Here is a 13,850-nt window from a genome sequence, read left to right as displayed (position 1 = left end):
AACCTTTGCCCCAGTGTCCCTTCACTTGCTTTTGAGGAAATCTCTATATAGTAGACCACTATGTACTACAAGCCATGAAAGCTTCCTCCACCTCTCAGAGGTCCAGTCATTTCTCTGGGGGAAAAATAACCTTAAACATTCTCAGCTGGGCTGGGAGATTGGCCTAGTGGTAGAGTGCTTGCCTAGCATGCACGAATACCTGGGTTCGATTCCTCGGTACCACATACATAGAAAAAAGCCGGAAGTGGTGCTGAGGCTCAGGTGGTAGAGCTCTAGCCTTGAGAAAGTCCAAGGACAGTGCTCAGGCCCTGAGCCCAAGCCCAGGACTGGAAAAAAAAAAAAACAAAACAAAACACACTGGAGAAAAGCTTTCCCACCCCCATCCAGTTTAGTTTCTGCTTCTCCAACCTCTGTATCACTTAGATCCCAGAAGTAAAGAGATAAACCAGCCCAAGCGAGCTTTTAGATTTGGGGGGAGGGGGGGGAAGGGTGCAGTTTAAATTTGGTGCTATTTCTGACCCAGACCCTCGCCTGAAGTCCTCCACTACCTCCATTCCCCCCACACACACTCTTTCCTATCACAATCTTATATAAGAAAGACCCAGGAATCCAAACATATATCCTGGCTTGCTAACACCCTGTGTGACCTCTCTGGGACCTTTCTAGCCAGCCCGGTCAGCGAAGGTGCAGTTCTCTTCCAGGAGGCAGGGGGCGCTGTCTCCGGAGGCTTAGACCCTTGCCCCGCCCATGCTCCCGGGTCCGCTGGTGCGCAGGCGCAGCTTCGCGGATTGGCCGCACGCGGGAGCCGTCCTTCAGTGGCGGGTCCCGGCCGCGGGGCTGGCGGGCTGCTGGGGGTGGGGGGAGAAGATGGCGGCAGCGGCGGCAGCTGGTACAGCCTTGGGGCTGCCGGGCCCAGTCGCACAGGGACTGAAGGAAGCCTTGGTGGATACGCTCACGGGGATCCTGTCCCCGGTGCAGGAGGTGCGGGCGGCCGCGGAGGAGCAGATCAAGGTGCTGGAGGTGACAGAGGGTGAGTGAGGACGGCTTGGCCCTGCGCCCTGGCCGCACGACCCTCCGGGCGCCGGGGGCCGGAGCCGGGGCGTGGGGGGGGGGGGCGCCGGGCGGCGCGTCCCGAGGGCCGGGGCCGGCCGAGGCTGGAGCTGGGGTCTGCGGAGCACCGAGATGGAGGAGCTCGGCTCCGCTCCGTCGGCGCGGCGCGCGTCTTCCCCTCGCCCCCTGCTCGGCGGGAGCGGGGTGGTGGTGGGGCGCTGCGCGGCCCCCGGCGCGGGGGGCCCCAGCCGGCCGGGCCCCGCCGAGCTCCGCCCAGCGTTCCACCGGCCCGGGCCGCGCGCCGCTGCCTCGCCCGCTCCCCCACGCCACGCTCACCCTTGCAGCGGCCGCTCGATACCTGCTGCGCATTCCTACGCGGAACACCCCGAGCGGCCTTTGTGTTTGAGTCTTTGTCCCCGACCTCCGTGACGTGCTCTCGAGGGCTGGAGAAGAGCGTGGAAACGCTTGGGGCTGAGGGTGGGGGTTCCGTTCCTTGACGGCTGCTGAGTGAGCTTTCCTCAAACCCGAGGTAGCCGCTTTACAAAGGACCATTCCGCAACCAGAGAAGGGGAAAAAGACACACACACCCGTACAGACACACACAACTTGTTAGTGTGTACGTAAGAAGTGTCCTGGGAGAGTCACTGAAACTCCCCCAGGTCCTCAGAATCCCCCAGCTGAAGGAATACTCCTGAAACGCAGGCCTTTGCAGAGAGCAGCAGGTCGCCCATTGTCCGGCCAGTCACTCCCAAAGACGGGGCTTCATGCGCCTGCTGGACTTTGATTGAAAAGAAGACAAAAATACCCCGCCAAGTTCTACATTGTGTTACGACATGAAAGGGCAGTGAGAAACGAGTTTCTTTCTGTGGCAAATATATTATCGTCGAGACCTAACGGATTTAGGTATGAACTATTATGAAAGACCAGTTGTAATTGTTATTGTATAAGATTATCGGATCCTACCAGAAGAGTAACCAATTAGTGAGAGAAAACTGAAAGCCACGCTTAAATTGATCTGAAGGAGTTTTTATATAGCCTGTTTGGTAAAATTCCTTTATTCACATTAACTGTCTCTGCCTCTTGAGTTGGAAAGAACGATAAGTCAAAGAAAATCTCATCAAATTTAATTTGCTACTAGAATACACTTGATGATCTGATGCAAATTGCTCCACACTAAAACCTCCTCAAGTGATATACCAACAAAACTGTTGTCCCAGATGCAGATGTGACACCTTACTAAGAAAGGTGGGCCGTGGCTTTTGGGTTGTTTGTTTTGTTTTGCTGGTCCTGGTGGTTAATCTCTGAGCTTGCATGCTGTCCCCCAAGCTTTTTTGCTTTTATTCTGGCTTTTATGTGGATGTGGGTGAGTGCTTAATTGAAGATGTGTCTCATGGACTTAGCCTGGGCTTTAAACCTCAGTCCTCAGATCTCAGCCTGCCTCCTGAGTAGTTAGGATTACAGGTGTGAGCCATCAGCACCCAGTTCTGATTTCTTCAACTCCAGCTAGAAGCCATGGTCTGTCTAGGCATTATAAACTTCATAACGTCTTCTTGAACTTCTGGTCTCCTATTTTCATCATGAGGGATCTTGAGATAAAATATAATTGTTTCTTTTTATGTTTAAATTCTCTTTTAAAATTAATTTATTGTTACGATGAAGGTGATACACAGAGGAATTACAATTACTTGAGTTGAGTAATGAGTACATTTCCTTTCATTCAGTGTCCTTTGTTTGCTCCTGTCTCTGTCCATGAGTTGTATCAGTGTCCAGTAAGCTCCACTGTTGCACTTTTTTACCCTTTATCCCACAAGTTTCCCCCTCCCAAAAACATGCATTTGAATACACCATACATTAAAAAAATACAGAATCATCAAAAAATTAAAATTTTTAAAATTTCAAGAAGTACAAAGTTTTGGTCTAGGCCACTGATGGGGAAATACATGAAGTCCCTCTGCACTCTCTTCTCTCTCCTCCTAACTTACTGGCCATATTTTGTAGAATGTACTGTAAGAGGTTTGGAAAAGCTTTGATACTATAATCTGATATTGGTGGTTCAGTAATAAGGCATATAATTCAGACTTAAATGTAGTTAAAGGATTGGACCAAATCTGGAGTGAGACCTTTTAGAGGTTGTGTCTTTACAATAATAGTCTAATTCCTGTGCTTATCAAAACAGCAGCAATGCAGGCACAGTGGCTCACATCTATAATCCTACCTACTCACTCAGGAGACTGAGATCTGATGATCAAGGTTCAAAGCCCAGCCTGGCACTAAAGAACCAGAGACTCTTGTCTTCAATTAACCACTAGAAAATGGAAAGTGGGGCAGCGGCTCTAGGGGGTGGTAGCCTTGAGCTGAAGAGCTCAGGGCTCAGGAACAGCACCTAGGCCCGGAGTTCAAGCCCCATGACCCCCACAAAAATAAAATAAACTAAAACAGCAGTAACAACAGAAATCTATAAAGTTCACCTCCTTCTGTATTTGTCTTTAGGTGGAAGGTGGTGGTTCATTCCTTAGATATGGCATCCTTGTATTAATTTTGTGGCTTTGAGCATATTTTCTTTGCTGTTGGGTTCAGAGTACACCCCTCTCCCCGCCCCATTCTTATATTGTCTGACTCTCAGATACTGTCTGAACATGAACATGATCTGATGCCTCCAGCACCATAGCCCTTCTTTACATGAAAATATGTCACTTGGTCTTCCCAACTGGGAGTTAGAAAACTATTTGGTCTTATGAAACTGGCAGGTTGGATGTTACTCCTATTAGAATAGAGGCTCTATGAGCCAAGATGAAAACTAATTCTTGCAAATGAATGATTTTCATTCTTTAAATTGCTTTTTGGTGTGCCTGCCCCTCCCCCCCTCTCCCTCCCCCTCCCCCTCTCCCTCTCCCTCTTTCTCTCCCCCTCTCCCTCCCCCTCCCTCCTTCCCCCCCCCTCTTCCTCTCTTCTTCTCTTCTTCTCTTCCTCTCTTCCTCTCTTCCTCTCTTTCATACTGGGGATTGAATTAAGGGACCTTATGCTTGCTTAGCAAGTGACCTACCACTTGAGCGGCACTTCTGGGCCTTTTTTTCGCATTGGCTGTTTTCAGGAAGCTTTGCTTTATTCCTGGGCCTGCCTAAGCTCTGTTCCTCCTTCCCAGCCCTTCCCTGTGTGGCTGCTGCTCATAGTGGCACCAGCTATTGTGCTTACCCTATAGCTGCAATAATAGACACACATCTCCATGACACTCATTCCTTGAAAAGGAATCTCACAACCTTTCTGCTCAGGTTAATCTCAAACCCAAGTTCTGAGGTTCTCCAGCTCTCATTCTCATTTTGTTCTAATAGAAAAAAACTTTGCTTTTCAATCATTAAAAAACAAAACAAAACCTTCTTCTCTATCTCTTCCTCCCTCCCTCCCACCTTCTCTCCCCTGCCCCCTTGTGATAGTCCTGGGGCTTAAACTCAGGGCTTGGATGCTTTCCCTGAGACTCTTGCTCAAGGCTAGTACTCTACTACTGAGACAGCTTCTCTTCCCGTATGGTGGGGGACTTTTATTAGAGATAAAAGTTACCAATTTTTCTGCCCACACTGGCTTTGAACCCCACAGTCTTCAGATCTCAGCCTCCTGAGCAGCTAGGATTATAGGCATAAGCCACCAGCACCTGACTAAATTAATCTTTTCTAAAACTGGAAGCGAATAAGAAATCTGGAAGATGTTATTGTATTATTTGTATTTTGGTAGTTTGGGGTTTTGTTTTTGTTTTTAACCTTTACTGTTTCCATAAGGACCAAAGTTTGATGATGATTAGATATGATTCCTTTTGCCCAGTCAAATAACTGTGTCTTTGTGAGGCATTTATTATTGTTCCACCAAAGAGACTGGTCCCATTTTGTCCTCAAGATTAACTGGTTTGTTCCTTTTGCCAAAAAGATAGGTCACCTCCTTTGCTACCAGTTGATTATCCTTAGTTTTGAAGATTTAAGTGATAGAATCTCTAATTTGTGGGGAAAGGACACCGGTCAATACCAGTTTAAAAGGATGAAAAAAAGCCAAGCACCAGTAGTAGCTCATGCCTGTAATGCTAGCTACTTAGGAGGCTAAGATCTAAGGATCAAGCTTTGAAGCCAACTTGGGAGGAAAGTCTTTGAGTCTCTTACCTCCAATTATCTTCCCCCAAAGCAGAAAGTAGAGATGTGGCTCAAGCACTGGGAGTACTAGCCCAGGAGTACAGTTCCCAGGCCCAGAGTTTAAGTCTCAGAACCAGGACCAAAAAAATAAGGATAAAAGGATAAGAAACGTTGGCTTACTTGGATCAAATTAGACCATAAATGGCAATTTTATTGAGTACTGAGGGGTAGAGCCCCTGGTGTTGCTCATGCACATTCATTCCTAGCCCCGTAGATGGGATTTTAAGAGGCACTTAGCTTAGATAATTGAGTTTCTAGAGTCCAGAATACATCCTGACCTTCAGTCAGCTGATACTCTCTGAGAAATAGCTTACCTACAATTAATCATTCTGTTTTCCACACTGGTTGCCTTTCCTTTTCTTACATGTACATGTGAGAAATACACTTGACTCAAAATGTTTCAATGTGAATATGATCAAGATAATTTGTTTCATCGGTCTTGTGTCCTAGAAAGATTTCCTTGACTCTTATATTTGCTGTTTTCCCTAATCACTTAGGAACAACCCAGAAAACCTGAATAGTTAAAGCCTGTTTAACAAGATGATGGTGCTGGTTAGTGCCTTGTTCAAATACTCCTATCCTAAATTGAGGTGAACCACTTACTGGGAAGTTCTTATGCTATGCAGTGTCCAGTAGACAATGGTTACCTTGCTGTTTTCTTAGGAGAAAGGAGATTTTTGAGTTTGACCAACAAAGTTTGTCAAAAGTTAGTTCTATTTAAATAGGGTAAAAATAAAAGTTTTTTGGATTTGTTAGAATGCTTATCTGATTCCATTTTGTTGGGGCAGGATCATATTGAACATTTTGCAAATGCAGTAATTAGACTGAAGAGACTGGACTACTCGAGGTTTCTTACCTCAGAAGTTTAACATTCTCCACCAAACTTTCTCAACTCCTGTTTTGTCCTAACTTATAAGATCATGACTTTTGAGAATGTCACCTCTTCATTGTTGCCATATTTATGCTTTAGTTTTTTATATCTCAGAATGAGGTTCTTTCCTTCTTTTTCCTCTCAAGAGTTAAGTGAAGTGTTAGCATGAGTTACTTTCACATTCTAGTCTATCTGACTAGAATGACAGTCTTTCTAATATAACTAGATTAAGATTCATTTTCTTTTGTCTCACCTATTAGGGAAAAGACATTTCCTCCATCGTTTAGCCTGAACTTAGTCTTTTCTTTTTGTTCTGTTTGTTTATTTGCTGCTCTGCAGGGGATTGAGCCCAGGACTTGATGCATGATAGACATTCTCCCACTGAAAACCCAGTTTTTTCCGTCTTGTTCCCAACAGATAATGTTACAGAGAATACATTTTCCGTTCTTTCCTCTACCACCATTATGCTGAGCTAGAAGTTGCGGAGAATTCTCTCTCCCTTACCCCTCTTGGCATTTCCATGCTGCCCAGCCATCAATGTTAATTTCCTACTTAGGTGCTTAGATGTTCCTGCTAGCTGGGAGTTTGCTTTCTGGTTCTCATGGGCACTTTTCTGGCTCTTTTGCAGTATAGCTAAGTCTACCTGCGAAGGGCACCCCACAAGGATCCAGACGCACTCCTGAGCATGTGGCAGCACTGAGCCGAGCGGAAGGCGGCCACGCTAGGAAAAAGGCCAGTGGTAGAGTTTTCTTTTTACTTTCAGCTGTGGTGTTGTGGTGCTTACCAACCCATGTGAGAAATAGGGGCTTGAAAACTCTGCCCTCCAATCTCTGTTCACTGTTCTTTCCAAAGTTGAAAAGCACTGCTAGGTCCAACATTTCTCTAATAGACCCTGAAGACCAGCAACATGTATTCCTTCCTTTCAAAGAATTTTTATTAGCATGTATTGGTGTAAAATGGGGGGATTTCACTGTGACATTTCTACACATAGATACAGTGTATCTCAATCATACCTTCTCTCCCTTCTCTACTTGTTGAAACAATTTCAGTAGATTTCACTCTTTTCACACTTGCAATTAAAATACTTAAGTCATATTCACTCTCCTTTCATTGTTTCACTGCCCCCACATACCCCCCCAAGATAGCTTGTTTTACTTTCCTGTCTTTTTTTCCCCCATTCATTTCTTAGTGTATATATAGTAATTATGCAAAGAGGTTTTACCATGGTAATTCACATATGCATACATGATAATTCTGCCAGATGAACCCCATCTATTGCTTTCTCCTTCTTCTCACTGTTTAGTAGTTTTCAGTTAATTTCCTTACAGTGGTATATATTTCTTAACTCACACTTTGTGTTCTGTGGTCCTTGAATTTTTCCTTTACATCAAGTTATAGTAGTTTTTTCCCGAAGTATTCTGAAAGGAGAGAAAGGGGAACAGATAATAAGGGGAGCAAAAGACTAAAAACTGAAAGTGAGTCTAATGTAGAGAATGAGACTAGAAAATGAAAGGGCAAAGAATTTGTTAGAAAAGAAGTCAGTGACCACTTAGGAAGGAAGGGAGTGACCACTGCATGGCTCCAGTGAAAGAAGGCCTACCTAGCGAGCACAGGGACCACAGCTCACAATCCTAGTACCACTGGAATTTTTAAAATAAAAGGAAGTCAGAGGATTCCATTCCATTTCCAGTTGGAGAAGAGGTTTCAAGAACCCAGATTCGATCTCCAGCACCACACATATTCCCCCCCCCCCCAAAAAAAAAGGTAAGAAAGAAAATCTAGAGTCAGAGTCAGGGTGAGAATTTAGATCAATCAAGGTTAATCTAGATTAACCTGGGAAGAAGAAAAAGGGAAATTTAATTTCCTGACAAAAGTGACTTAGAAAGCTAGCTTCATAGCCAGGGGTGGTGGCTTAGGACTGTAATCCTAGCTACTCAAGAGGCTGAGATCTGAGGATCGAGGTTCAAAGCCAGTTCAGGCACTAAAGTCCATGAAACACTTATCTCCAATTAATCACTAGAAGAAAACAGGGAGTGGGACTGTTGCTCAAGGTATAGGGCTGTAGCCTTGAGCTGAATAACACAGGGACAGTGCCCAGGCCCAAAGTTCAAGCCCTATCTGGGGAGGGAAGAAAGCTAGCATTCCCCCTTGGTTTACCTTCATTGATTAAATTTTACTTTTACCTTAATTGTTCCCTCCCAAGGAAAATAAAACAACTCTGTATGCCTGTATCTTTTGTGTTTTCCTTATAATAATCATTCCACGGACAGTTATTCCTCTGTTCTTTCTTATGTTTTCTGAAGAATGTATGTTAAGGCTAAGCATTAGTGGCTCATATCTATAATCCTAGGTCCTCAGGAGACTGAGTCTGAGAACTGAGGTTCAAAGCTAGTCCAGGTAGATGAATTTAATAAGAGTCTTATATCACGTTAACCAGCCAAACAGCAAAATGAGGAGGCATGGCTCAACTGGTAGAACACCAACTATATAAAAAAAACTGAAGAGTGCAAGACCCTTGATTCAAACCCTAGTACCACATACATAAAAGACTAAGTTATAGTAAAATAAAAACACTAACCAGTAAAATTGGGAATCTACACACATGTGATTTTGTTTTATTTTACAGATACACTTAAAGTAGTACTTCAGAAAATATTGCTAGTGCTGAAGTGCTATAATAACGAAGTGGTATAACAAGCCTAGCCACGTGTGAGGCCTTGCATTCAAACCAGTATAGCTTTTTTTTTTTTTTCCCCCCCAGTCCTGGGTCTTGAGCTCAGGGCCTGAGCACTGTCCTTGGTCTTTCTCAGGGCTAGAGCTCTGCCACTTGAGCCACAGCACCATTTCTGGCTTTTTTGCTATGTATGTGGTACCAAGGAATCGAATCCAGGTCTTCGTGCATGCAAGGTAAGCACTTTACCACTAGGCCAAACTCCCGGCCCCAGGGAGGGGGGGAAAGGTAATGTAATGTATAGTCTCTGTTAACTAAAAAAAAAGAAAATAGGGTTTTTACTACTTGGCATTATCCAGGAGTAACTTGACTAATTTCAAACAAGACAGAAGTTTCGGGAGTAAGTTTTCTGAGTTGGTGCTCCTCAGTAGTGACTAGTATGCCTGTGTTTCTGCTGCACATGTTGTTTAGGCAGAATAAACTGAGTTACATTTGATGGTCATTAAATCATGAAATTAAATCTGTGAATTTGGGGGATTGCTAATTTAAAAACTCAGGGAAACTGTTGATATATTCCGTTCATTCTGTTTTAAAATTTATCCTCATTAGCAGTGATGATGTTCATTAAAGGCTCTTAAGTAGGCATTCATGTTGATTAGTTGGGCTTTCAAGCTTCTTTTCTCTTTCTATCTATCTATCTTTCTTTCTATCTATCTATCCATCTATCTATCTATCTATCTTTTTTTTGTGGTCCTGGAGCTTGAACTCAGGGCCTGGGCACTATTCCTGAGCCTCTTTGTGCTCAAAGCTAGAGCGCTACGACCGCACCACTTCTGGCTTTTTCTGAGTATTGGAGATAAGATCACCGACTTTTCTGCCCTGATTGGCTTCAAACTATGATCCTCAGATCTCAGCCTCCTGAATAGCTAGGATTACAGGTATGAGCTATTAACATCCTTCTTTCAGGCTTCATCTTATGAAAAGTTTCTAAACTTTTAGAGAAAATCCATGCATAAATGCTCATACATTAATTAAGACCTCTGCCTGGCCTACAACTCTGGCCTGTCAGAAATTTTATTATTATTAATTGGTTATACAAGGATTAAGGATTATAATTCCATATCAGGTCATGAGTACAGTGTATCTTTTTTTTTTTTTTTTTTTTTTTTTTGCCAGTCCTGGGCTTGGGCTGAGGGCCTTAGCACTGTCCTTGGGTTTTCTCAAGGCTAACACTCTACCACTTGAGCCATAGCACCACTTCTGGCTTTTTTCTATGTATATGGTTCCGAAGAATTGAACCTGGGTCTTTGTACATGCTAGGTAAGCACTTTCCCACTAGGCCAAACTCCCGGCCCCTACAGTGTATCTTTTTAAAATACAATTCTATTTTTAAGTTGTTCCAGGGGGTTACTGTTCCCTAAGTAGTAAATATACTTCTCTTTGTACAGAGTATACTACATCTTGATCAGTGTCACCCCTTCTGTTATCCCCCCATTTCACTACCCTCACATTACCTAGTTCCATTTTTATATCATATGCAGTGAATTTATAATGATTGCATTTGCTCACACACTCTCTCTCCTTTCCATTAGAAGTCTCAGTGTTCTGATGGTCTCTTATTCCTATCATTCCTTACAGTCTGGCTGGTTTGTGGGCTTGGGGGGGGGGGGGTTACTTTGGTAGGTACCACATCAATGCTTTTTAGAGAGTCCTGTTGTTGTGATCACCAGAGTCCAGTGTTCTCCTGACACAGATGGGGAGAACATAACTCCAAGTCATCCTTTACTCTGAAAAGTAGACTTGACAGAGGACACCAGAGTATAAAGTTTTCCTGCTCTTTGAGCTTTGGTGATTCTCTGAGGGTACTATGTGGACTGATGGCAAATACATTGTTACTTTTCCCCTTCTTTGAGTCTCAGAATGACCGTAGAATGATGAGTCTTAGCACTTTCATAGGAAAGAGAGTGATTCAAATTTATTTAAACTATATATTCTCAATTCCAGATTGATCCCTTCACAAAAGTCTTATTTTATTTCTCACTATCTTATGTTGTTGTTGTTGTTGAATGTGGGGCTTGAATTCAGGGCCTGGGTGCTCTTTTTCACAAGGCTAGTGCTCTGCTACTTTAAGCCACAGCTCCACTTCCAGTTTTTGAGTAGTTGATTGAGATGAATCTTTTCTCCCTAGCTGGCTTCAAACCATGTCTTCAGATCTCAGCTTCCTGAGCTGCTAGGATTACAGGTGTGAGCCCTTGGCACCCAGCTCTCGGTATCGTTTTACAATGTCCGACTTAAATTTTATTTTAAATTTTTAATATTAACTTGTAATGATAACCCCAAAATTATGCCCTTAACAAATTATCGGAAGCTCATACCATGGTAGGTGTTATGGCTTACACCTCTAATATTAACAACTGAGGAAGCCAAGGTTTGAGCATCATAGTTCATACCTGCCTAGGCAGACAATTCCAAGAGACTTTTTGTGTGTGTGTGTGCCAGTCTTAGGCTTGAGCTCAGGGTCTGAGCACTGTCCTTGGGACTTTCTCAAAGCTAGAGCTCTACCATTTGAGCCTCAGCACCACTTTCAGCTTTTCTCTATGTATGTGGAGGAATCGAACCCAGTGCTAAGCAAGCACTCTACCACTAGGCCAAACTCCAGGCCCCAAAAGACCCTTTTTTGTTTCTTTTTTTTGCCAGTCCTGGGGTTTGAACTCAGGGCCTGAACACTATCCTTTGGCTTTCTCCTCAAGGCTAGTGCTCTAACACTTGAGCCAGTTTTTTGTTTGTATGTGGTACCAGGGAATCAAACCCGGGTCTTCGTGCATGCTAGGCAAACACTCTACCACTTGGCCACATGATGATGGTTGCAGGCAGCATTCACAGATGGAGGCTAAAATCAGTGAGTGAGTTCATTACAAAGGGAAAAGCAGACCCGGCAGCCTAATCAAGGTTGACTGCAGCAGTAATGCAGTGCGTCAGCCCTGCATGCTTGCAGGTGTACTGCGGACTTGCTACCACTTTCTGATGTTCTTGCTTAAACTGTAAAATCTCTGCATAAATTTTAGTCAAAATAACAAGTTATATAGATAGGAGAAAACAAACTCTGCACATGGTGAACAGTAAAAATAACAGCAACAAAAGTGGTGGTTTTTTTTCCTTAAAAGTTGTTGCTGTGTGGCAGATATTGTGCTAAACACCACATGAAATCATTGTATCCTCACAGGACCGCGTGATATATTGACACCACTCTTTGTGGATGAGGAAACTGAGATTTGAAAGGATGAGTCAGCTTACATAAAACAAACATAATAACTCGGGTTTTGAACTTAAAATTGCCCAAATCTTGAGCCTATACTTTTTTTTCTTTTTGTGCCAGTCCTGGGATTTAAACTCAGAACCTAGGAACCTGAGCTTTTTTTTTGTTGTTGTTGTTGTTAAAGGTTATCTCTCTACCACTAGAAACCACAGTTCACTTCTGGTTTGGCAAAAATCTCATGGACTCTCCTGCACAGGCTAGCTTTGAACCTGGGTCCTCAGATCTTAGCCTCTTGAGTCATTAGGATTATATATATGAATCACTAGTGCTTGCTTTGAGCCTGTACATTTTTTGTTTTTTGTTTTAAGGCAAATATAAGCCAGGCTAGCCTCAAATTCTGTCCTCCTGTCTGTGCCTTCAAGTGCTAGGATTACAGGAGTGTATCACCATGACCATCTAATGTATGCAAAGTATTATTTCATTATATAATCAGTACAAAAATTATAAAGATATTTTGCTTTCATTGTCCTAAGTGTGAAAACTGAGGTGTGTTTTTACATCTCAGTTGTTACTGGGCATATTTCACACACTCCTGTGTGACTGATGGCTGCTGTATTAGACAGTATTGTACTAGATTAGGAGATGAGGTAGGTGTAAATTGGGGCACCCTGTGCCTACATTCTTCCTCAATTCGTGATTAAGAGTTGTTGTTTTTTTTAATAGCTGACTCCTTTGAAAGTGTAAATTAGATCCATACTTTGGAGTTTATAGCTTCCCAATATCCTGTAGGATTACTGTTTGTTTTTTGTTGTTGTTTTGTTTTGTTTTTTTGCCAGTCCTGGGCTTGAGCTCAGGGCCTGAGCACTGTCCTTGGATTTTCTCAAAGCTAGAGCTCTACCACTTGAGCCTCAGCACCACTTCCGGCTTTTTTCTACGTATGTGGTACCGAGGAATTGAACCCGGGTCTTCATGCATGCTAGGCAAGCACTTTAACCACTAGGCCAAACTCCTGGCCCCGAGGATTACTGTTGTTAGATGTGATGGTACACTTCTGTAATCCCAGCACTCGGTAGGTAGAGACAGGAGAATTGTGAGTTCTGGACCGGCCTTGACTACATAGTATGACCTTGTCTGCAAAACAACAGCAACAAAAATAGTATGATTTATGTTGCTTATGGAAGCTGTTCATTTACAGTACTTGTATTTTTAGAATGTTCCTTGAAGCCAGGTTTTCTCAGACCTCTCATATCTGAAACCCCTGAAATCAAAATCTTTAAAGTGCTGCTTGGGGTTAGAGTCCCAGTTTCCCTAATTTGCCACATCCATTGGTCTGAGAGAAGAGGGTTGCCATCTTGGATGGAAGCTAGCTGGAAGGCACCATGCAACAACTGCAGGAAATGAGGGTGCTGAAACTGTTCATGGCAAGAAACCCTGCCCTGCATGACCACTTGTTTCTCTATTGAAGGGAATCAGCCTTAGCAGTTACCAACACTTTTACAAGCAATAGTTCCAGTTGGTTGTTGGCATCAGGGTAGAGCTCAGTAAATTGCTGTAGCTTTTCTAAATTCCCTTAGACTTACAGTACAATTTTCTCTTTTCAGAATTTGGAGTTCACTTGGCAGAGCTGACGGTAGACCCCCAGGGGGCACTGGCAATTCGTCAGGTAAGTCTACAGACCCAATTTACAAATGATTTCCCTTTTGTTGACAATGAAACTTTTCTTATGGGAAGGAAAAGAATAAGGTCAGTTTATAAATAGTCCATGATTTTTTTGTACCAAATTTAGATATGATTCAAATATATCAAACAACGTATGTAGCTTTTATGTGT

The 13,850-nt window shown here is 43.4% G+C and overlaps 1 protein-coding gene across 1 annotated transcript in view; it reads left to right on the top strand.

Moving 5' to 3' along the window:
- The first annotated feature begins 857 nt into the window (after positions 1 to 857).
- Ipo9 (importin 9) overlaps positions 858 to 13,850 on the top strand; it is a 38,450-nt gene continuing 25,457 nt past the window's right edge. Inside the window, exons 1-2 of the mRNA XM_090341435.1 lie at positions 858 to 1,030; positions 13,622 to 13,683. Coding sequence (XP_090197561.1) covers positions 868 to 1,030; positions 13,622 to 13,683 — 225 coding nt within the window. The 5' untranslated portion in view covers positions 858 to 867. The remainder of the gene's footprint in view (positions 1,031 to 13,621; positions 13,684 to 13,850) is intronic.

This window comes from Megascapheus bottae, chromosome 10, assembly GCF_031878675.1.
Source record: "Megascapheus bottae isolate mThoBot1 chromosome 10, mThoBot2.hap1, whole genome shotgun sequence".
NCBI classification, from domain to species: domain Eukaryota; kingdom Metazoa; phylum Chordata; class Mammalia; order Rodentia; family Geomyidae; genus Megascapheus; species Megascapheus bottae.
Note: the sequence above shows the minus strand (reverse complement) of the source record. Positions and strands in the feature narration are given on the sequence as shown.